The 25728-nt window shown below is 35.9% G+C and overlaps 1 protein-coding gene and 1 pseudogene across 11 annotated transcripts in view; one reads left to right on the top strand and one right to left on the bottom strand.

Moving 5' to 3' along the window:
* The window catches only part of GOSR1 (golgi SNAP receptor complex member 1), a 57047-nt gene that overhangs the window by 20965 nt on the left and 10354 nt on the right, over nucleotides 1-25728 (top strand). For 8 of the 11 annotated variants that reach the window (XM_045889555.3, XM_045889554.3, XM_045889557.3 and 5 more), the window contains one exon: nucleotides 19833-19862. The exons of 2 other annotated variants lie outside the window; for them this stretch is intronic. In XM_045889555.3, the coding sequence (XP_045745511.1) occupies nucleotides 19833-19862 (30 nt within the window). Of the gene's footprint in view, nucleotides 1-5651; nucleotides 8027-19832; nucleotides 19863-25728 lie in introns of those variants that run through there. One more of the 11 variants, XM_054510980.2, reaches the window with a different exon arrangement.
* LOC123854665 (serine/threonine-protein kinase VRK2-like) lies at nucleotides 22876-23629 on the bottom strand (annotated as a pseudogene).

Raw genomic sequence — 25728 nt, 5'->3', positions numbered from 1 at the left:
TGGATAGAGGCAGTTAGTGCAAATATTCTTGCCCTGTTTTGTATTTAGGGAGAAACATTTATCCTTTGATATTAACAGGTTTTGTACATGCCCTTAATCAGGTTGAGGAAGAACCTTTCTCTTCCTGTTTTACCAAGAGTTGCTTTTTTTGTTGGTTAGGCTTTTTAGCTTTTTATTTTGAAATAATTTTAGACTATAGAGTAATTGCACAAATAGTACAGAGAATTTTTGTATACCCTTCACCTAGCTTTCCTAATGTTAATGTCTTATAATACCTTAATACAATTATCAAATTCAGCAAATTATCATACAACAATATTAACCAAACTACAGACTTCATTCACCAATTCTTCCACTAACGTTCTTTTTATGTTCCAAGGTCCAGTTTAGGCTCCTATGTTGCATTTAGGTGTCCTGTCTCCTTAGTCTCCTCAGATTGGTGACAAAATTGTCTTACCTTAATTGTCAAAAGAAAATGTCAGACAAACCCAAGTTAAGGGACATTCCACAAAAATAACTTCTCTAAAATGTTACGGTCCTGATTTTACACAGTTTTGGCAAGAATACCATATGGTGATGTTGGGCCCTTGGGGCATCATGTCAGGATGTATGTCATGTAATATGCCTTGTAATGTTAATCTAGATTGCTTCAAGTGGAGTCAGTCATGTTTCTCCACCGTAAAATTGTTTCCCATTCTCTGCAAGATTTTTCCACTGATTTTAGCATCACCTAGTGAATCTTGTTTCCCCAGTTATTCCTGGGTTGTTTGCCTACTGGTGATTTTCTATTTCCATCAGTCCTTGTACATTTAATAGTTGAGATTCTCTAAGGCCCCTTCTCCATTATTTATTTTACTTAATTATTTATTTATCAATGTAGATTCATGAATATTTGTTTTATACTTCGGGTTATAATCCAGCACTATCATTACTTTGTTGTTCACATTGTTCCAGTTTGGCCATTGGGAGCTCCTTCCCTTAGCTTCTGTCATTTGACATGTCCCATCTTTTTTTGATCACTTTCTTTACAATTTGTTACCACACAGTTTTCATGGCTCTTGTATTTTCCCTGCCTCAGCCCTGGAATTAACCACTTCTCCAAGCAGCATTAGTTCCTATTTTTGGAGAATGGTTCAGAAACTAAGAACTGGGTGCTAATTGTGCTTATTGCCATTGAAGTGTTACTGCTTCTAGGCTCTCTCTTGCTTAAAGTTTTTGTCATGGATAGGGTTGAACTTTTTCCATATCTTTTTTGCATCTATTAATGTAATCAGTTTTTTTCCTTTGTTGCTGTAATATGGTGAATTACATTGATTATTTTCAGACATTAGAGCATTCTTGATTCCTAGAATAAACCCCTTTGTCATGATATACTTATTATCCTTTTGATATATTTTTGTATTATGCTTGTGAAGAATATCTTTAGTTTTCTTTTCTTGAGATGTCTTTGGCCCCATTAAATGAGTTGGGAAATGTCCCCTGTACTGTTTGCTGAAAGAGTTTGTACAGACTTGGTGTTACTCCTTCCTTAAATGTTTGATGAAATTTACTAGTGAATCTGTCTCAGCCTGGAGTTTTCTTTGTGGCAAGATTTTTAAATTACAAATGCAGTTCTTTTGGAGATACAAGACTGTGGCTCTGGATTTATCCCTGGGGTGGAAGTGTGGGAGGCTGGGAGGGTTACTCTGATTGGCCCAACTGGTCACAAATCCATTCCTGTGACTTAGAAAGTCTGTTATCAGAAGATAATGTTGTATATACAGGGCTCCAGAGAAGTTATCAGCCAACTTAGTCACTTCAGTTGGGTTTACTATACTCTCTTCTGTATTCCAAGCCATAAACATAGAAATACTTGGTTAAACAAACTCTTTTTTCCTAGTGATATTTATTGAGGTGGACTTTTTTACTTTTACCATTCTCCCCCCCCACCACCACCACTAATGAATTAAAAAGTTTTTATGGGCCTATGGAGCCCTTCATGATCAAAATCTCCAACTTCATCTCCATCCCTTCATCTATATTACTCTTTCCCTTTACTTATCAGGTACCAGCTATACTGGCCTTTATTCATTTCCTTCCCCAGAGATACTAAGCCATTTCCCTTCTCAGCCTCTTTGTACTTATATTTCGTTCTATCTGCTTAAAGTACTCTTTTCTTAGCTTTTCATATGGCTTATTCATTGACATCTTTATAGCCTAAGCTCACTTGTCAGCTCTTCAGAAAGGACTTTTTAAACTATCTTATCTAAAATAGACTTTCCTGGGGCGCCTGGGTGACTCAGTCGGTTAAGCGTCTGCCTTTGGCTCAGGTCATGATCCTGGGATCAAGCCCCTCATCTGGCGCCCTGCTTAGCGGGGAGCCTGCTTCTCCCTCTCCCTCTGTGTCCCGTTCCCCTTGCTTGTGCTCTCTGTCTCTGTCAAAAAAATAATAAAATAAAATAAAATAGACCTTCCTTTTTTATTACATAAAAAAGTGGTTTTTTGGCTTCTTTGATAGCATTTATGAGAATCTGTAATAATTTGTTGTGGTTTTTTATTTTTTTTATTATTATGTGACTCTCCTTGAATGTAAGTTTCATAAGAGTAGGGGACCTGGTTAATCTAAGTCTAGTTCTTAGCAGTGTTGTGTCCCTAGTTCCCGTTATATCATAGACACTTAATATTTATTTCTTGTATAAATGGATGTAAATAGAAGGTATTAATTTTTGTTTCATATATATGTATATGTACAACACCTGTTTCATTCATTTACTTATTCCCCAAATACTCATTGAATACATACTATGTATACAATATTGGTCTAGATGCTTTATATACATATGAAATCTGATTTTGAGAACTAAAGGGGATATTATTAATGTGATGAATTATTAAAAATCAAATTCTTCGGGGCACCTGGGTGGTTCAGTTGGTTAAGCGACTGCCTTCGGCTCAGGTCATGATCCTGGAGTCCCGGGATCGAGTCCCACATTGGGCTCCCTGTTCAGCGGGGAGTCTGCTTCTCCCTCTGACCCCCCCCCCCCCCCGCTCATGCTCTCTCTCTCTCTCATTCTCTCTCTCAAATAAATAAAATCTTTAAAAAAAAAAAAATCAAATTCTTCTATGGTATATACTAACAGTCTTTGGCAAGCATCTCTCTTATTTATGGATAGGAAATAAGATTCAGAAAGACATAGGCCAAGGTTTCGTAACTATTCAGTAATATACTAAACCCACATTTCCTAACCTATTTCCATATTTGTCCCACATCATACTGCCTTCCCTGTGACTTGCTGCTTTAAAATTTTATTTTTCTTGTATTAGGGATTCAGCATGCATAACGCTTTTGAGGTTTGAAAGATCAGCTGCTTTACATTTCTCTGAAAAGCATGTGACCTGGCCTCTCTGTGTCTGTTTTTGGTTTTTTTTTGTTTGTTTGGTTTTGGTTTTTTGTAATGGGATCGTAGCTGTCCCTTTGTATTACATGATTTTTGGGAAGAATGGCTTAAGAGTTAAGGCATTTTACAAAATTAAAAGCACTTAAAAATTTTGAAGAATTTGTTTCACATAACTTCAAAAACAGGACTGTTGTATAAAGCAAGTTACACTTAAATAAACAGGATCAGTTACAGTATTGAGAATTTGTTTTGTTTTCATTCCATTGACTTCAGCAGATACGATTGTTATCCTCTGAGATGGCACACATATCTCTATTGTAGTTGTACACATATGTCCATGAGCAAGTAAAGAATTATTATATTGACAGAGGCTTACCTTTTCTCTGCTAACAATTTTTCTTATGACCTTTCTTTCTTAGCCTATGTTTAGACTATTAGTATTTTGAATTTTTTTAATTCACCAGCCTGGTCATTTAGGTTAGGTGATCCAAAGTTGTGGTAGGGGAAATATTTTACATAGGCACTTTATTATATTTATTTGTTTATTTTAAAGATTTTATTTATTTATTTGACACAAGCAGGGGGAGTGGGAGAGGGAGAAGCAGGCTTCCCGCCGAGCAGGGAGCCTGATGTGGGGCTCGATCCCAGGACCCTGGGATCATGACCTGAGCTGAAGGCAGACATTTAATGACTGAGCCACCCAGGCGCCCTACATAGGCATTTTAAAAACAATGATAATGGTTTCACTTTTTGTTTGTTTCATGATTTTAGCCAGATTTCTCTGAGGTCTCACAGCTAGTAAAAGCTGAGATGCAAACCCAGGTGCTCTGCTTGTGTTGCTTCTGTGATAGTGCACAGCCTCTCTGAACCAGTTCTTACAGTATCCGCATCACAGAGTTGCTAAGATAATGCACGTAAAAAGCTTTGTAAACTGTGAGACACGTCTGTATAAAGCAGAACATAATGAAGGTTTTCGGAGTAAGAAAAGCAAATACTAAAGAAGAAAACCTTTTATATACACTGTCAGTTTACATGTCTTAAATATAATTTGAAATACTTTTGATGCCAGGATAGTCTTTGTGAAATTAAATTCTAATTTTATTAACGAACCATGACTGTATTTGAAAAGTATGAGACATATGAACACCATAATTTTTTTTTAAGATTTTATTTATTTATTTGACAGAGAGAGAGAGGGAACACAAGCAGGGGGAGTGGGAGAGGGAGAAGCAGGCTTCCTGCTGAGCAGGGAGCCCGAAGTGGGTCTCAATCCCAGAACCCTGGGATCATGACCTGAGCTGAAGGCAGACGCTTAACGAATGAGCCACCCAGGCGCCCCATGATCACCATAATTTAGTGACTTTTACAAGTAGTGGCTTTATCCCAAAAGTTTTTGTAATCATATATACATTTATTGTTTAATAAATAGCATATGACTCCAATTAAATGGATGGTCAGATTATAACATCTGTGAATGGGATAATATAATAGACTCCTGGTATTTAGGATTTGACATTAGCTTTCTCAACTATTCATGAAACCTAAAGGTTCATGATGTATAGTTTTGTTGAGATACAAACTTGAATGTTACGAGCTAATGAGCTGGTGTTGAAGAAGTCACTTGGCTAACAAGTATGTATAACCTACATTTACACTTCATCTTCACTTCTGTGTTCATATTTGCTGCTTGTTGTTATTTACTTGGTACCTACCTGAAATGACTTATACATACACATACATATACTTTTGTTTTTTTGTGAAACATCACTCCATGGAGAAGACACCATTAATAGGTAATGCCAGTATTTTATATATTTTTTATATTTATATTTTTTTTATATAAAGGTAATGCCAGTGAAGTGAGCCTACAAAAAGTGGTGCTCCTAAGTAGAAAAATGGGAAACTTATGGAAGAAGCTACGTGTATTAGTAGTAGCCATAAGTATGGGAATATGCAAAGATCTGGAGATATATCCCTTACCTATCTTAGGGGTCTTTCGTATAATAGTTAAATTTTTAACATATGAGGACTGGTAGCATTTGATTATTTCACTGTGTTATCTATCATTTCATTTGTGGGATATTTTAAAATTACATGTCAAAGCCCCATTTGTCTCAGGTGGTGCATCTGTCTGCCATATTGAAATAGATGACAAAGCAAATTAATAGAACCCTGAATAATACTTATTTTTATATTCATGTGGTAATAGAGTTTTACAAGGCAAAATAATCTAGTTTGAAGCTTTTTTTTAAAAAGATTTTATTTATTTATTAGAGAGAGAGCACAAGCAGGGGGAGCAGCAGGCAGAGGGAGAAGCGGGCTCCACCCTGAGCAGGGAGTCCGATGTGGGGCTCGATCCCAGGACCCCGGGATCACGACCTGAGCTGAAGGCAGACGCGCAACCGACTGAGCCACCCAGGCGCCCCTCTATTTTAGAGCCTTTATACAGAACTCATTTTTCTTCCCCTGGAGCACACTGAAATCAAATCTGTCTTCAGTTGGTATGTGGCTTTGTTATACAATAAAACTTGAATTGGAGATGCTCTGCTATAGTGAGGAATTTTCTCTCTCCAGATATATGTTTGCACAATGTGACATATATATCCTCTTTCTGCCCCCCTCCTGTGGAAATTTATAAATTAACTCTGTTAACTCTGATCGATATTTTATTAATCTAACAAGTATCTGCTACTCATTTACTCATTCATTTATCAAGCATTTAATGAGTGTCTCCTGTGTGCTAGGACTCTAGACACTAGACTCTAGGGAGTCAGAGATGAATTAGACTCAGCCTCTGCTCCCTGGGAATTCATTCTGGTTGGAGAAATAATAAACATAATTATGGTATCTTGTGAAATGTTGTATTTTTAAAGTTTTTTTTTTTTTTTAAGATTTTATTTATTTATTTGAGACAGAGAGAATGAGAGAGAAGAGAGCATGAGAGGGGGGAGGGTCGGAGGGAGAAGCAGACTCCCCGCCGAGCAGGGAGCCCGATGCGGGACTCGATCCCGGGACTCCAGGATCATGACCTGAGCCGAAGGCAGCCGCTTAACCAACTGAGCCACCCAGGCGCCCGTATTTTTAAAGTATTAAATGAGATAACATATATGAAAAAAACTTTGTAAGCTTTACAAATTTAAGATATTTTTCTTCCACTGCATAGTACAATGTCTGATGTATCTTAAATGCTTGTTTATTCTTGAATGAATTGATAAAGAACAAAGAACAAGGAGAGCATAATATTATAGTATAAAGAAGAATTAGTTCTGCCCAGGTGTATAGATGATGGGAAAGGCTTCACAAAGGATGTGACTTTTGAGCTGAACTTTAAAAATATAAGCAATTTATGTTGAGAATCAGGTAAAGGGATTCCAGGGCAAGAGAAAGACTAAGACCTGAAAATGCCTTGATCTATATCAACCATATATGTGAAGGCTTATACAGTTTACAAGATACTTTTGTTTACATTATCCCTTTTGAGCCTTATGAAAATTTTGTGTAGTGAGTTCATACAGCCAAGCGCTTGAAGCCTTGACAAGAACCCAGGTCCTAGGGTGTAAGAGAGAACAACTAGCCATTTTCTTTATAGTTTCATGAATGTCATGATTGCTAGTATTACTGAATTTCTGTGGTTATATTTATGAAAGAACTGTTTTCTCAGTTATAAGTAAGTGGGAGAGAAATATACATAAAATGAAAAGTATAGTACCATTTTTATGTAAGCAGATTAGCATATATTGATACATGAGGGGGGTTTTTTAGAGGTTTCAGAAACATTGGAAAATGCTTCTTTTTTTTTTGGAAAATGCTTCTTTAATATTTCATAGATTCTTTGTGACTCAGGTAGTATTTTGGGATATTCAATCTTCTTAAACCATTTATCTAAAGAACAGACAATGGAAACTGCCATCCCCACATTCTTTCTTAAGCTTTCTGTTTCTGCTATAGTTGAACAAATTTGTTGACATTAAAAAAATTTTTGCACCAAAATGTTTGGTTAAAATACTTTGAATAGGGAAAAAGAAACAAAACTCCTCCATTTATTTTGATTTCCTCTTGTATGTATATTGTATGTTGTATGTAATCAAGACATTGTGGTATTGGTGAAAGAATAAATCCATCAATGGAACAGAATAGAAAGTTCAAAAATTGACCTACACAAATACAATCAACTGATCTTTGACAGAGGAACAAAAGTAATTCAATGGAGAAAAGAGTTTTTCAAAAAGGTGCTAGAACAACTGGATATCCACATGCAAAATACATATATTTATATTTTTATATATATATATATTAATATAGACACTGACCTTTCACATTTCCCCAGAATAACTCAACAGATCCTAGACCTAAATGTAAAATACAGAACTATAAAAAACTAGGTGATGTTGGGTTTGGCAATGAGTTTTTAGATGCAACACCAAAAACACCATCTATGAAAGAAAAAACTGATAAGATGGATTTCATTAAAATTAAACACCTCTGCTTTGCCCTACCAGAGATAGTTAAGAAAATGAAAAGACAAGCCACGGACTCAGAATATTTGCAAAACACATATCTGATTGTCTGTTACCCAAAGTACACAAAGGACTCTTATAACTCAACAATTAAAAAAAAAAAAGGCAAAAGATCGACAGTTCATCTGAGAAGATTAAGCAGATGGCAAATAAGCATATGAAAAAATGTTCAGCATCATGTCATTAAGGAATTGCAAATTAAAACAACTAGATACCACTATATATCTATTAGAATGGCTAAAATCCAAAACACAGCACCAAATGTTGGCAAAGATGTGGAGCAGTTCCTACTGTAGGAACTCTCACCAGTGCTGGTGGGAATACCAAATGGTACGGCCACTTTGGAAGCCAGTTTGGCAGCTTCCTTAAAACACTAAATACAGTCTTACCATATGATCCAGCAGTCGCGCTCCTAGGTATTTATCTAAATGAATTGAAAACTTATGTCCAAACAAAAACATGTGCACAAATGTTAATAGCGCTTTTACTCATAATTGCCAGAACTTGGAAGCAACCAAGGTGTCCTTCAGTAAATGAACAGATAAACTACAGTGGAATATTATTCAGTGATACAGGAAGTAAGCTAGCAAACCCCAAAAGACATGGAGGAGCCTTAAATACTCTAAAGAAGCCAGTCTAGAAAGGCTACATGCTGTATAATTCCAACTATATGACAAAAGGCAAAACTAAAGACAGTAGAAAGATCAGCCTTTTCCAGGTCTTCAGGGTGGGAAGAGGAGGAAGAGTAAGTAGGTGGAATACACGGGACATTAGGGCAGTGAAGCTCTTCTGTTTGACACTGTAATGGTGGATACATGACATTATGCATTGATAAAACCTGTAGAACTGTACAACACAAGAGAGTGAACCCTAATGTAAATGATGGAGTTTATTTAATAATTACCAATATTGGTTCATCAGTTGTAATAAATGTACCACACTAAAAGATGTTAATAATAGGCAGGGGAGAATGGGTACGTGGGAACTCGGTACTTTCTGCTGAATATTTCTGTAAACCTAAAACTCATCTAAAAAATAAGTCTACTAATTTTTAAAAAATGGAAAAAGTGACTTTCCAAGAACTCACTGCTAATAATTTAGCTTTTACTGTTCTTTTTTTTTTCCTCCCTCAATTAGAATTTTGAGTCTGTCAGATGCTTTACTTTTTGTCCTTAGGTAACTTCATGTAATTATAAAACAAAATTCCTGTGCCAAATAAACCATAAAAGAAACAAGTAAAGGGGCGCCTGGGTGGCTCAGTCGTTAAGCGTCTGCCTTCGGCTCAGGTCATGATCTCAGAGTCCTGGGATCGAGCCCTGCATCGGGCTCCCTGCTCTGCGGGGAGCCTGCTTCTCCCTCTCCCACTCCCCCCGCTTGTGTTCCCTCTCTCGCTGTGTCTCTGTCAAATAAATAAATAAATAAAATCTTAAAAAAAAAAAAAAAAAAAGAAACAAGTAAAGATATTCTTGGTCTACCCAGACTGGAAGGAAATAAGCCACCATATTAATGAAATAGGGATTACAAATAATTTATACTTTCATCTTTGTTTTTCTGTATTTCCCAGATGTTATCTGTAAAATAAATATTTGTTAACACTAAAACAGTTTTTGTAGTCTATTGCAGCTTAATTGTATTCACTTAACATGTTTTAAGAGATATATATACAGGGGCACTGGGGTGACTCAGTCGATTGAATGTCTGACTCTTGGTTTCAGCTCTGGTCATGATCTCAGGGTCCTGAGATTGAGCCCCACGTCGGGCTCTGCGCTAAGCTCAGAGTCTGTTTGAGATTCTTTCTCCCTTTCTCTCCCTCTCCTGCTTCTCCCCCTGCTTGTACTGTCTCTCTCTCTCAAATAAATAAAATCTTCTAAAAAAGAGAAATATATACAGAAATAAATAAGACATAGATCTTAGGGGTCTAAGTAAAAGATTGCATCACCACAGTGTTTGATGTAAATGATACGATTGGTTGGTGACAGCCTCACCAATTGCAGTTTACAAAGGGATCAATTTTAAAATTGTTATTTATTATGTACTTGGTTATTTTCTTATTTATTTATTTGTTTATTATTTACTTATTTACTAGAATAAAAGAGGATTCTAATTGTGATCTAAGTGATTTTGCCAAATTCTTATATTTTGTTGGCTTAAATTGCTTTAAAATATGTGCTTGAAATCCCATTTTTATTCCCGAAATTTGTGCCATTTGCAGTATGTGTGTTGGGGGAAATGAATTATTATTAAAAAGAGGATTATTTTGGGCGCCTGGGTGGCTCAGTTGGTTGGGCGACTGCCTTTGGCTCAGGTCATGATCCTGGAGTCCCTGGATCGAGTCCCGCATCGGGCTCCCTGCTCCGCAGGGAGTCTGCTTCTCCCTCCGACCCTCCCCCCTCTCATGTGCTCTCTCTCTCTCAGTCTCTCTCTCTCTCAAATAAATAAATAAATAAAATCTAAAAAAAAAAAAAAGAGGATTATTTTAATGTGGCTTTAGTGATTCCTCCATACAACCATTGTTGATGAAATTTGGCTCATTGTTTTCAGCTAGTTTAAATTGGTCTTGAGAGAAACAGAAACTTGTTGCTTAATTACAGACTCCAAATGACTTTATGGAATGCCTCTGAGCTATTATGAAGTACTGGTTTAAGAAGGATAATTCCACTTGATTGTATATGTTATGCCCCAAAGGAAAGCAATTTTAAATTCAACTTTTACTAGATTATGCCACCTTTATGGAGCCACTCTGTTGTTGAATTGGTATCCACACTATCCAGGATGCTTTTAATGAATGGTGTTTATTCAGTGGAGGGCTTAGCTTAAATGAGTAAGGTCTTGGAGACTTTGGGCAATCTGAGAAGAAACTTAAAAATCACTGGACTTCCTCTGTCTATGCCACTATATAAACTAAGGATACCACAGGGAGGGAAGACCTCCTTCCTCCATAGGGTAGAATATTTGGGATTATAATTTTAGTTTTCTATGTAAGTAAAGCCTATTAGTTTGGTTTCCTTTTCAGGGGAATCCAGCAAACTCTTTTCTTTGCAGTTCAGATGATGCTATAAAATTACCATTATATGAAGATAAATTGTGAATTTCAAATATATAAAATGACCTATCTCACTGAAAATGTATCCTTTTAAGACCTATTATTGAAAATCTAGTTTTGGGGCGCCTGGGTCGCTCGCTCGCTCTCTGTCAAATAAATAAATAAAATCTTAAAAAAAAAAAAAATCTAGTTTTATACCAAAAAAAATGGAGAATGAAGGCATGAGTATTTGCCTCGTAAGATTTTTAATTTATGTAAATAGAATGGTCTTATTACATTTAAAATATGACTTAAATTGGCCAAAATGTTACTTTCAGAAAGGATACCTTTTAAGGAACATACTCATTGCATTAAACAAGGATTATATCTGTGTGCTACAAACAACATCAAAGAATTTTCTTCCTATGAAATGACCCAGATAGTTGTTCCTTAGTGGCCATTTCAACCTCACTTCTTTTTTTTTTTTTTTAAGATGTTATTTATTTATTTGACAGGGAGAGACACAGCAAGAGAGGAAACACAAGCAGGGGGAGTGGGAGAGGGAGAAGCAGGCTTCCCACGGAGCAGGGAGCCCAATGTGGGGCTCCATCCCAGAACCCTGGGATCATGACCTGAGCTGAAGGCAGACGCTTAACGACTGAGCCACCCAGGCACCCCTCAACCTCACTTCTTCAAGGACATTATCTTTGAATAGAAAACACAATCACTTTGTTTTCCAATCAAAGTCTAGTAGTTAGGCTGATTTATTAGCTAGTGTAGTGAACTTCAGCTCTGACATCTGTGGTTGAGAACAGATACAAAAGAAATGCTATTATATTTTCAATCTTACAGAAATCAGATGATTTTAATAATGAAGTGTATCTGGCTGATTTTCTGAAGATTTGTGTGAAATGCTTAGCTTTCTATTTTTTCATTGCTGTCTAGGCAGATTCACTTGAGTTTAGTTAGATAGAAATGTATTGTCCACATAGTAGTTTCTCTTGTTTTGTTTTGTTTTGTTTTAACACTGATTCACCATTGTATACTACTTAAGGTATGTACCTTTATATTCAGTCTAACTTGGAATTGGGTTTGTGTTATTACTGTATGATTTCACTCATATGTGGAATTTAAGAAACAAAACAGAAGATCATAGGGGAAGGGAGGGAAAAATAAGATGAAATCAGAAAGGGAGACAAACCATAAGAGACTCTTAACTATAGGGAACAAACAGGGTTGCTGGAGGGGAGGTGGGTGGGGGGATGGGGTAACTCTTGATGGGCATTAAGGAGGGCACTGGATGTAATGAGCACTGGGTGTTATATACAACTGATGAATCACTACACTGTGTGTTTAAATAAAATTTAAAAAAAGAACAAGAATCTAAATGTAAAAAATACCTAGTTTTAAAATTATTTTCCAGAGCACATTTAAATAAAAACTTTAAAATTTTACATTTTACATTCCTGCTAATAATGTGTGAATGATCTAGTTTCTTAATATCCTCACCTGCATTTGATGTCACTTATTTTAGCCATTGTGACTTCAATTTCTATCTCCCTAATGGCTAATGATCCTGAACATCTTTCCATGTGCTTATTTGTGGTCTTTCCTCTGGTGAAATGTCTCTTCATGTCTTTTGCCCATTTTCTAATGGGATTTTTTTTTTTTTTTTTTTTTTTTTACTGTGGAGTTTTGAGAATTCTTTATATTTTCTAAATACTAATCCTCCATCAGATATGTGGTTTGCAAATATTTTTTTTCTCAGCCTGTAATTTGTCTTTTCATCTTCTTAACGGGGTCTTTCCCAGAGCAAAAGCTTTTAATTGTGTTGAAGTCCAAAGACTTTCTTTTTTGTTTTTGTTCCCTTAAAAGTTTTGTGATTTTATGTTTTACATTTAAATCTATGATCCATTTTCAGTTAATGTTTGTGTAAGATGTGAGACTTAGGTCAAGGTTCACTTTTTTGCCTATGCGTGTCTAATCGTCCCGACACGATTTGTTGAAAAGGCTCTCTTTCCGACATTGAATTGTTTTGCATTTCTGTCAAAAATCAGAATTGTTTACTGGGTACAGTTTTCTGTTAGGGTGATAAAAATGTTTTAGAACTAGACAGAGGTGGTGATTGCACAACAATGTGAATGTACTCTAAATGTCACTAAATTATATACTTTATAATGGTTCATTTTATATTACATGATCTCACTTCAGTTTTTAAAAATCAGCTCTTAGATATCCACCTCAAGTGTTCATTATGAGATCCAAATGAGAAAAAAATCAGTTGGACTTATTTGTGTGGGACTGTTTCTGTTCCATTGATCTCTGTGTCTGTCCCTCTGCCAGTATCACACACAGTCTTGATTACCATAGCTATGTAATAAATACTGAAATTGGGTACACTGATTCCTCTCATTTATTCTTTTTTCAGAGTTGCTTTAGCTATTTTAATTCTTTTGGCTTTCTTAAAATTTTACAGTAATCTTGTCTATATCTAGGAATTGCATTAAATTTGTGAATCAGTTTGGGGGGAATTGACATCTCTACTATGTTGAGTTTTCCAATCCATGAATGTGGTGTGTGTTTCCATTTATTTAGGTCTTTGATTTCTTCATCAGTGTTGTATAGTTGTCCTATACAAGTTCTATACAGGTTTTGTTAGATTTACACCTATGTTTTTCTTCTTTGAACAGTTATAAATGGCATTGTCTTTTTAAGTTTGGTGTCCACATGTTTTTTGCTAGTACATAGAAATACAATTGATTTTTGCATGTTTATATGGTATAATGCAACCTTGCTGAACTCACTTATTCTAGGAGTTTTTATATAGATTATTTGGGATTTTCTATGTAGACAATCTTATCATCTGCAAATAAAGTTGGTTTTATTTCTTCCTTTCCAATCTGTATGCCTTTTATTTCCATTTGTTACTTTATTGCATGGCTAGAACTTCCAGTACTATGTTGAATAAGAGTGGTGAGAATGGAGTTCCTTGCCCTGTGCCAGATCTTACAGAGAAGTGTTCAGTCTTTCACTGTTAAGTATAATGCTACCTGTAAGTTTTTGTAAATACCCTATCAAGTTGAGGAAGTATCCCTCTATTCTTATTTTTCTGAGAATTTTTCTCATGAATGGCTGTTATGTTTTGTCAAAAGCTTTTTAGCCTGTTCATATATGGTGGGTTACATTGATTGATTTTTTAGTAATTTTTTTAAAGTTTTTATTTAAGTTCCAGTTAGTTAACATACTGTGTAGTATTAGTTTCAGATGTACAATATAGTGATTGAACAGTTCCATACAACACCTGGTGCTCATCACAGCAAGTGCACTCCTTAATCCCCATCACCTATTTAACCCATCCCCCCTCCCACCTCCCCTCTGGTAACCATCAGTTTGTTCTCTATAGTTAAGAGTCTGTTTCTTGGTTTGGCCCCTCTCTCCCTCTTTTCTTCCCCTTTTTTATTCTGTTTTGTTTCTTAAATTACACATATAAATGAAATCATACAATGTCTTTCTCTGACTGACTTATTTCACTTAGCATAATATTCTCCATCTAGCTCCATCCATGTCATTGCAAATGGCAAGATTTCATTCTTTTTTATGGCTGAGTAATATATATATAAATATTCATACACACACACACACACACACACACACAAATATCCAAGACTGGATACCATTCTCATCATTTACAGATAAACTGAGACTGAGGGAAGTAACTTGATCATCGGTCACACAATTAATAGCAGAAGTGGGATTCATATTCAAGCAGTCTGACTTCAGAAATTCGGCTCTCACTATCTCAATAAATGATAGCTCTCTTCCCCTCTTTCTCCACAGTCAGTTTTAGTTTCCCTTACTACTTCTAGATTATGACTTGTCTCTACTTTAATAAAAATCTATACTCTTAAGGTTCATTCCATCTCTCTATCCTTCCCCTTTCCTCTCATCTAGCAACCTCCATGTCAGTGGAGGATCTCTCCATTCTAAATTTTATCATTCTAGGAAGCAATTTAAATAGCTACAGAGGACAGACTATCCATATTCTAGACTCAACAGTTCTTTGACCCTTCACTCCAAAGAATGAACATATGAATGCTCTTATAATTTCTTTAGTCTTTCTCAGATTTGGTAACTTCTTTCCTTGTTCATAGTCATCATTCAATTTTTGTCTTTTTTTTAAGATTTTATTTATTTGAGAGAGAGTGAGCAAGAGAGAGAGGGAGAGCACACAAGTGGGGGGAGGAGCAAAGAGAGAGGGAGAAAAAATATATATATATATATACATTCCACATATAAGAGAGATCATGTATTTATCTTGCTCTGTCTTGACTTATTTCACTTAGCATAATGCTGTCATGGTCCATCCATGTTGTTGCAAAGGGCAATGTTTCATTTTTATTACCACTGAATAATATTTCATTGTATATATCACAATTTATCCATTCACCTGTTGATGAACTTAGGTTGTTTCCATATCTTGGCTTTTGTAAATAATGCTGTGGTGAACATGGGGATGCATATATTTTTTTGAGTTAGTATTTTTGCTTTCTATTTTTTGCTTTTTATTTCAGTTCCTAGAAATGAAATTGCTGGATCATGTGTTCTATTTTTAGTTTTTTGAGGAAATTCTATACTGTTTTCCATAGTGGCTGCACCAGTTTACATTCTACCAGCAGTGCACAAGGTTTCCCTTTTTTCCACATCCTTCCAACACTTGTTATTTCTAGTCTTTTTTAAAATAGCCATTATAACAGGTACGAGGTGGTATCTTACTGTGATTTTGATTTGCATTTCCCTGATGATTATGATGTAGAGCATCTTTTCATCTATCTTTTGGCCATTGGTATGTCTTTTTGGAAAAATATTTATTCAGGTCTTATGCCATTTTTTATTCAGATTGGGTTTTTTGGTTTTGTTTTGGTACTGAGTTGTAGGAGTTCCTTACATATGTTGGATACCTCTTAGCAGATACATGATTCGCAGATATTTTCTCCCATTCAGTAAGTTGCCTTTTCATGTTGTTGATGGTTTCCTTTGCTGTGCAGAAATTTTTTAGTTTGGAAAAAAAAATTTTTTTAGTTTGATGTAGTTCCTGTTGTTAATTTTTGCTTTTGTTGTTTTTGGTGTCAGATACAAAAAAATCATCACCAAGATCTATGTCAAGGAGCTTACTGCCTGCATTTTCTTTTAGAAGTTTTATGGTTTCAGGTCTTATGTTCAAGTCGCCAATCCATTTTGAGTTAATTTTGTGTAGGGTGTATGATAGTGGTCCAGTTTCATTCTTTTGCATGTGGCTGTCCAGTTTCCCCAACACCATTTATTGAAGAAATGGTTCTTTCCCCGTTGTGTATTCTTAGCTCCTTTGTCATAAATTAACTGACTATATATGTGTGGGTTTATTTCTGGGCTTTCTCTTCTGTTCTATTGATCTATATCTGTTTTTATGCTAGTACCATACTATTTTAATTACTATAGCTTTGTAATATATAGTTTGAAACCAGGGAGCATGATGCCTCCAGCTTAGTTTTTCTTTCTCAAGATTGTTGTGGCTATTCAGGGTCTTTTATGATTCCTTACAAATCTTGGGATTATTTGTTTCATTTCTGTAAAAAAAATGCCATTGGAATTGTGATAGGAATTGCATTGAATCTACATATTGCTCTCGGTGGTATGGACATTTTAACAATATTAATTCTTCCAGTCCATGAGCATGGAATATCTTCCCATTTATTTATGTCATCTTCCGTGTCTTTTATTAATGTCTTGTTTCCAATATATAAGCCTTTCACCTCCTTGGTTAAATATATTCCTAGGTATTTTGTTCCTTTTGATGCAGTTGTAAATGGGATTTTTCTTAATTTCTCTTTCTGATAGTTCATTATTAGTGTATAGAAACAACAGATTTTTGAGTCATGGGTTTTGTATTCTGCAACTTTGCTGAATTCATTTATTCTTTTTTTTTTTTTAAGATTTTATTTATTTATTTGAGAGAGAATGAGAGAGAGCACATGAGAGGGGGGAGGGTCAGAGGGAGAAGCAGACTCCCTGCCGAGCAGGGAGCCCGATGCGGGACTCGATCCAGGGACTCCAGGATCATGACCTGAGCCGAAGGCAGTCGCTTAACCAACTGAGCCACCCAGGAGCCCTGAATTCATTTATTCTAACAGTTTTTTGATTGAGTCTTTAGGGTTTTCTCTATATATAAATAAATGGCTATATGTAATATGTCACCTGCACATAGTGACAGTTGCTTCTTTCATTCCAATTTGGATGCTCTTTATTTCTTTTTCTTGCCTAATTGTTCTGGTTAGGACTTCTAAAGCTGTATTGAATAAAAGTGGCAAGAGTGGGCATCCTTGTTTCTGATCTTGGCTTTTAGCTTTTTATCGTAGATGATATTAGTTGTGGGCTTGTCCTGTATGGCCCTTATGTTGAGATACATTTCCTCTGTACCTGCTTTGTTGAGAGTTTTTATCATAAATGGATGTTGAATTTTGTCAGATGCTTTTTCTGCATCTGTTAAGATGATCGTGATTTTTATCTCTCATTTTGTTAGTGTGATGTATCCCATTGACTGACTGTAGATGTTGAACCATCTTTGCATCTCTGGAATAAATCCCACTTAATCACGGTGTATGATCCTTTTTTAATGTATTAAATTTGGTTTGCTGACATTTTGTTGAGGATTTTTACATCTGTGTTCATCAGGAATATTGGCCTATACAGTAGTCTCCTCTTATCTGTGGTTTCACTTTTCATGGTTTCAGTTACCTGTGGTCATCTGTGGTCCAGAGGCAGGTGACCTTCCTTCTGACATATTGTCAGAAGGTCAGTAGTAGCCTAACGCTACTATTCATTCCCTTCACTTCATCTCATCACATACGTATTTTATCACCTCATATTATCACAAAAAGAAGGGTGAGTACAGTACAGTAAGATATTTTGTGAATGAAAGATGACATTCACATTACTGTTATTATAGTATATTGTTACAATTTTTCTATTTTATTCTTAGTTATTGTACTCTCTTACTGTGCATAATTTATAAATTAAACTTTATCATAGGTATGTAGGTATAGGAAAAAAAACATCGTACACATAGGGTTCACTGCTCTCCATGGTTTGAGGCATTCTCTGGGGGTCTTGAAATGTATCCCTCATGGATAAGGGGAGACTAGCAGGGAGCCTGCTTCTCCCTCTGCCCCTCCCCCTGCTTGTGCGCTCGCTCTCACACTGTCTTTCTCTCTCAAATAAATAAATAAAATCTTAAAAAAAAAATGGTTTGGGGGCGCCTGGGTGGCTCAGTCGGTTAAGCGGCTTCCTTCAGCTTGGGTCATGATCCCAGGGTCCCAGGATCCTGGGATTGAGTCCCATGTCGGTCTCCCTGCTCAGTAGGGAGTCTGCTTCCCCCTCTTCCTCTGCCTGCCATTCCCCCAGCCTGCCACTCGCCCTACTGAGTGTGCACTCTCTTGCTCTCTCTCTCAGATAAATAAAATAAAATAAAAAATGGTTTGCTGAGATTGGCAATTTAATTATTTACTTTCATTTATACTTCCTGCATCCTAAAATGTCTTTTTTTTTTTTTTTGCCCTTCAATACACTAAAAGGCTCTAATGAGGACAGTCAATCAAAAACAATTGTGTTGAACAAGGAGATATTAACCCAATTCTAGTTAACCACCCCCTCTTTTGTGAGTTTATGACGACCTTACGAAGACACCTGTAGGTGTATATATTGTCTGTCTCCATAGTACGGTCTGTAGAAGTTAGTACCTTATCTTTGTAGCCCCTGTCTGATGCAGTTCTCTTCCAGGGCACTTCCATACACATTTGTTACCAAAATAAATGCATACTTATCAATAGAAATCACCAGAACAGTGAGTTTATATGGAAATTTATATCAACTTTATGCTTAGATTTAGAATTAGTCCATAGTTACTGAGAAACTACTGTAATAATAGCAAAAAATACTTAGTGTTTACCATGTACCAGCTACTGTTCTAGTCACTATATATAAACTTCTCTAATCCTCTTAACAGATAGGGCTTTTTTTTTTTTTTTTTTTTTGCTTGTCTGTCATTCCCATTTTACAGGTGAGAAAATTTAGCCATAAAGTAATTTACCTAATGTCAGATAGCTAGTAAGTAGTAGAGACAGCATTCAAAAGCCACATAGTCTGGCTCTTAATTCCTCCACTATCTTTGTAATTTTTGGAAAAAAAAAATTTTTTTTTTTAAGAGGGGGAGAGGGGTGAGAAGGAGCAGAGGAAGAGGGAGAGAGAGAATCTTAAGCGGGCTCCATGTCCAGCATAGAGCCCAACTTGGGGCTCCATCTCATGTCCCTGAGATCATGACCTGAGCCAAAACCAAGAATCAGATGCTTAACTGGCTGAGCCACCCAGGCTCCCCATGTTATTTTTGAAATTCTAATCACAGGGCTTATATAAGGTATTTATGACGTTTTTTAAAGTTCATCTTTGTCCGCTAATTCCTACAGTAACTTAAGATGAAAATTATGTATGGTAGATGAGTTAAATTTATTTCAGAGCCTAGAATATTCTCCAGATGCTTTCAAAAGTCTTGGGTATTCTGTTTATATAAGTGGCTAAGAAGTTAATCTCTAAAATGTAGAAAAATTGGGGTGCCTGGGTGGCTCAGTCGTTAAGCATCTGCCTTCGGCTCAGGTCATAATCCCAGGGTTCTGGGATCGAGCCCCGCATAGGGCTCCCTGCTCGGCAGGAAGCCTGCTTTTCTCTCTCCCACTCCCCCTGCTTGTGTTCCCTCTCTCGCTGTGTCTCTCTCTGTCAAATAAACAAAATCTTTAAAAAAAAAATAAGTAAACAAAATTAGAAAAATTAAGTACAAGTTTTAAATGTGCCTTAATAATTTCAGAATTTTAATTTCCATTTTATTTGCAGCTCAGATCGTCTGATAGAAGAGACAATAAGGTAGGAAAAAATTTTTGTTTTACTTTAGTGTGTTTTTTGTTTGCTTGCAACATAAATGAACAGATTAGGTTAACCCTGTAACTAGAGTTAAAGTTAATTTATCATTCTTAAAGATGGGAATTTCACTGGATTGTGATGTATTTTTACTGCATCCTTCTCTTATCAGAGACATTTGAATCCCAAAATAATTGTTTCTAGAATTAGGCTGATTTACCTAGGTTAATTTTTCTGATTAATTCATACTCAGTACTTTCAGCTTCAATTTTTTCATTCTCACTTTTTAATGGAAAACCATCTTAGACGTGTAATTTGGTGTCTTATTTATACCATTTATGTAGATTTGGTTTCTGTCGCAGCAGCTACAGAAAATCTTCTGCAGTAAGATTTAGTATTATCTGTAATAACACTGAAGTAGTTTATTGTTTAAGGTAAGGGACATTCATTTGTTGGTTTGAACTGCTTTAATTCTCTAGGTTTGGTGAATTTTTAGATACTATCTTATGACAGTAAAAAAGTAAATGAACTAGATCTGATCTCTACAGTTTAGAATTCAGCAATGTCTAAAGCATTTTTCAGGAAAGGTATAATAAAGTACATGGAAACTTCAACAAACATATGTACCTTTACCGGAGGCCATGGTATTGTGCTCAAGTGCTTTACATGCTTTATTTTATTTAATTTCTTCAATAACCCGTGAAATAAACACTGTGTTCAAAACAAAAAAGAAATTAAGGTAAGTAATTTGCCTTTGATCACATGACTGATACATTGTGTTGAGGATTCAGATCCTCAGATCTGAATCTCTATAATTCTAGAACCAGAGCTCTATCTAAATGACTATTATATTTACCACCTTGTAGAAAGAGTACAAGCTTTGGAGTGTGATTTGGTTTGTGCCACTTATCAGATCTCTGTTGGATAAGTTACTCCGGGCCTTCATTTGTTATGTGTTTAAAAACAGGGATTGATGATAATACCTACCCTAAAAGATTATTTTGAAGATTAAAGATAGTATGAGGTAAAATGCCTAATACAGTGCCTGGCTGATAGTAGGTAATCTGTAAGTAGTAGCTGTATTATTAATGCAGACTTTTTTTAAACTTTTTATTTTGATATTTCAGATTTCAGAATAATTCCAATAGTACAAAGAATTCCCATATACCCTTTACTTAGATTCCCCACCTTAACATTTTGCCACATTTGCTTTTTCACTTTTTTTTCTGAACTACTTAAAACTAAATTGCAGACATGATGCCACTCTACCACTAAATATTTCATCGTTCATATTTTAAATATGTATTTATATTGATAATGGACTCATGGATTCTTATTTTATTCAGTAGGTTATAATGTTTCTATCATTATTTAATAAAGTATAATCTCTTACAATAATACACAGTTATCATATCTGTGGAGATTTTGTTTAAATTACATGCACTGGGTTGTCCATCTGAACAAAGTTTTTGCACCATTGGCTAATTGTCAACTGAAATATCTTCCTTGTGACTCCTTTCCTTTCATCAGCACATAAAGTGAAACACATTTGCCAAGGTTTGTTTGTTTCTAAAGATTTTATTTATTTATTTGACAGAGACACAGCCAGAGAGGGAACACAAGCAGGGGGAGTGGGAGAGGGAGAAGCAGGCTTCCCGTCAAGCAGGGAACCCGATGCGGGGCTTGATCCCAGGACCTCGGGATCATGACCTGAGCCGAAGGCAGACGCTTAACGACTAAGCCACCCAGGCACCCCTTGCCAAGGAATTTTTACTTAAAGTTTCCCTATTATCCTTTTCCCTTTTTTCTTCCTTTTATTTCCTCCTCTTTCTACCTGATCTTCTTTGGACCAGGCTGCCTTAATTAAGCTTTTCAACTCAAAGCTGGACTACTTAAGGGCTGGTAATTATGAGTATAAAAATTTGGAATACTTCCTAGCATAAGAACATTTGAGAACTGTTGAATCACTGCTACTGCTATTTTGCTAATTAAAAAGCAAAAAAATGTAATTATAAGGTTTTTTTTATTTTACTATTTCCCTTTATTTCAAAATCTGGTAGGTATCACAGGTGAAATTTTATTGACTTTTTTTTTTTTTACATGGTCAATGGTCCTTTTAATAGAAAAGGCAATAATATACAGTTGCTTGCACCAACTAAAACTCGCCAGAAAGTATCAGTTTAGGGTAACAATTCAACAGCCATTAACAAGTGCAAATGTCTAATTGCCTTTTAGTGACATGGGGTCCTTTCAAAGCTGTTTTTAAATTATTTATATGGTTTAGCATATTTGAAAATACTTTTATAAATAAAGTTTACAAAGAATATAATTTTCAAAGGCAAACTTTTTCAATAATCACCATTTTTTTTTTACTAGCATAACATTAGAATTGACTTTTTGTCTTGCTGACAGAGCAACTAAGAAAGTACAGTTGCATTGGGCGCCTGGGTGGCTCAGTTGGTTAAGCGACTGCCTTCGGCTCAGGTCATGATCCTGGAGTCCCGGGATCGAGTCCCGCATCGGGCTCCCTGCTTAGCAGGGAGTCTGCTTCTCCCTCTGACCCTCCTCCCTCTCATGCTCTCTCTCATTCTCTCTGTCTCAAATAAATAAATAAAATCTTAAAAAAAAAAAAAAGTACAGTTGCATTGACCATATTGATTGTGAACAAAGCAACCATCAGTGGGACTCTGCACCATATATTTTCAATATTGACCTCCTACTTCCTTTTCCATGGCTTTCTGGGTTGGCTATTGGATTTGGACTGCAGTGTAATAAACAGCTAAAGTTTAATTAATGGTAAATGAATACAAGACATAGGTTATGACTTTAGGGAATTGTTGAATTAAGTCTGCGTTGGAATGCAAGGCAGTACAATATCCAATAAAAGGACTATGTATGTAATTTACCTGCAAATGTGTTTCCAATACCGTCAAAGTGAGTTTAAATAAGTAAGATATATGAAAGGCGACTAGGAGAGATTTCCACAAGTTAACACTTTATAGTTTCAGAAAAGATTTCCTTATTGTTGAGAGAGAGTATCTTCTAAAACTCTGATAAGGGCCTGGTGAAAAACAGGAATAATTCTTCCCATGTGCACTTTTACCAAATCTACTCCCTAGTGGGCATCCACGCTGGTAAACTCTACTGTCCCATTATGGCCTTTTCTAGGATTTCCTGATGCTCTTTGTGGTTCACATTGGGACATTATCTGTAGCAAAGTCCGTAATCTGCAAGATAAACCCGATCAGGATTTCTGTAACCTAACAGTAGATTCGCTGCTTTTATATCACCATGAACATACTCAATTTCGGATACCTAGCTGCAGGACATTGACTTTTTAAAAGTACCATTCTGGTCTGAGATCTTCTGTAAATCTATTCCTGGTCTTTCCATTACCATAAATCTGTAACTTCTGCCCTTGAATTTAGTAATACCGGATCCATAAAACGGAGGAATTCCTAGATAATCAAGTTGTTTGAATTCTATCCAGTTTTTGATATAGTCTTTTTTTGCAGCTCTTTGATAAAATTTAAGTTCTGAAAATAAAGGGCCACTTTCTTGATACTCCACTTTTACTACATGTCTTGCATCTTTATCTGGTTTATTTGTGGGGAAAGCTAAATATATCAGTCCAAATCCTCCAGAGCGAATCACTTTGCCTAGCATCCATTGCTTTCCTTCCATATCATCCAGAACCTTGCCTTCTGGAAGTGGAACAGGAAGTTTGTATTTCTCATTTCTTCTTGGTGGCATCACTTCCCGACGGCAGCTCCTCCCGCGGCACGGAGGGGCAGGCGGAGAGTGGGCCACAGAAGTGCCGCTCCACCCTATGCCCAGGACTGGGAAGGAGAGAGGGCTGGCCCGGCCCTGGGTTTCCCTCACCCGAAATTTTATTGACTCTTAAGCTAGTTATGATTACTTATAGATAATATAAAATTTAAGTGTCAGACAGTATTTTTGCATATTCTGTATGTAACAATTTACTTTTTCCTTTTGGAGATTTTAAGAATATGTGCACAACTGAATATAGACTCTGGCATCAATTAATTGAAAAGAACTAATATTTTTAATATTTATTCTTAAGCTTTAAATGTATAACTAGTATTGTCTGTTGTTGAAAAAATAAATGTCTGAGTTTAGTTTACAGAGCAGGTAAGAAAATTCCAGTAAGCACATCAATGATTTATCATTTTAAAAGCATTATATATTATTTGGAGCTTCTGTTTTGCCTCTGAGTATTTGACCCTTGAAATAACAACAACCTAGATTTCACTCAGTGACTCCAAATGATGCAATGAGATGAGAAAGTATGTCTAGATATACTGTGTGTGGTACTGGCAATCATGCATATTCAATAAGATAATAACATAATGTATGATGATCATATCCATTCTCTAAGGAATACAAAGTGCTTTGTGGAAATTATTTTTTAATCTTCTTTATCTACTTCTGAGTCAAAGTGCATGGGAGATGGTGATAGTCCCAGTGTAAAAAACAGAGGCATATATGATTCAAAGATTGCCTTCAGAAGCTCAGCCTCTCTTTAAATGAAATTGTGTTACTTTATACAAGACCATAATACCCGTTTTAAAGTACATTATAAATTTATGTTAAAACAACCACATTTTAAATGTATCATATTCTATCACAGACATAATTATGAATAAGAATGATGCAAAGGATGTTGTTAGTTTGGACTCTTGTGTTCTTTTTGGTTTTTGGATCTAAAATTCAGTGTAAAATTAACATAGCCAGCTTCCTTCTGTTTTACTCTTATCCGGTTGTTCTCCAGGCCTGCTCCACTGCACTGGTCCTGGGGTGCCCTTTTCCTGTTGCCTTCAAATAACCTCCTTTATTGGATCACCTATTTCTTGAATTTAGTGTCTTCCATATTCTTAGTTTATTCCCTCATTATGCTGGACCACGTTCTTTAGTAGTTTCCTGAGAAAGAACAGGAGGTACAATTTTAAACTTTTCACATCTATTCTTGATTCATTGTTTAGCTAAGTTAGAGTTCTAGGTTAGAATTAATTTTGAAATTTGTGAAGGTGGCTATTTTCAGTACTTTTTTTTAAAGATTTTATTTATTTATTTGACAGAGAAAGAGCACAAGCAGGGGGAGTGGCAGACAGAAGGAAAGGGGAAGCAGACTCTCCACTGAGCAGGGAGCCCAACACGGGGCTCCATCGCAGGACCCCGGGATCATGACCTGAGTCGAAGGCAGACACTTAACTGACTGAGCCACCTGGGTGCCCCTTCAGTATTATTTTTTAAGTCCAGTGCCAGTTAAGATATCTGGTCCTTAGTATGTGATGAGCTTTTTTCTTCTGGAAGCTTTTAGGGTCATCCTTTTTTCCCCATGTTTTGGGTGTTTTTTAACCTCCCCATAGTGAGTTTAGCATGCATCTTTTCCAGTTCATTGCACTGGGCATTGGGTGGGCTCCTACCATCTGGAAACTCATCTTCAGTTCTGGGAAATTTTCTTAAACTATCATTTCCCCACCTCCTCTTTCACTGTTTTGTTTTCTGGTTTTTGTTTTTAATTTTAAAAGGTAATAAATGTGTTGGACCTTCTGTTTTTCCTGTCTTGTCTTCATTTTCCATTTACCTTTTTTTCTACTTTCTGAGGGGTTTACTCAATTTGTCCTTTCAACGCTTCTATTACGTTTTAATTTCCATTCTTTTTTTAAATTTACACCTGCTCTTTTCTAAGGGGTGAGTACACTCTTACACACACATATACACATGCATATATACATGTATTTATATGTTTATATGTTTCATGGATGTGATGCCTTCTTTTCTCTCTCTGAAGACATTAAATATAATTTAATTTTAGACTTTCTTGAGCTTCTATTATTGCCTCTGTTTC

The sequence above is a fragment of the Mirounga angustirostris genome, unplaced genomic scaffold, assembly GCF_029215605.1.
Source record: "Mirounga angustirostris isolate CCGP_5_RB_7025 unplaced genomic scaffold, mMirAng1.0.hap1 SCAF_17, whole genome shotgun sequence".
In the NCBI taxonomy this organism is placed as follows: Eukaryota; Metazoa; Chordata; class Mammalia; order Carnivora; family Phocidae; genus Mirounga; species Mirounga angustirostris.
Note: the sequence above shows the minus strand (reverse complement) of the source record. Positions and strands in the feature narration are given on the sequence as shown.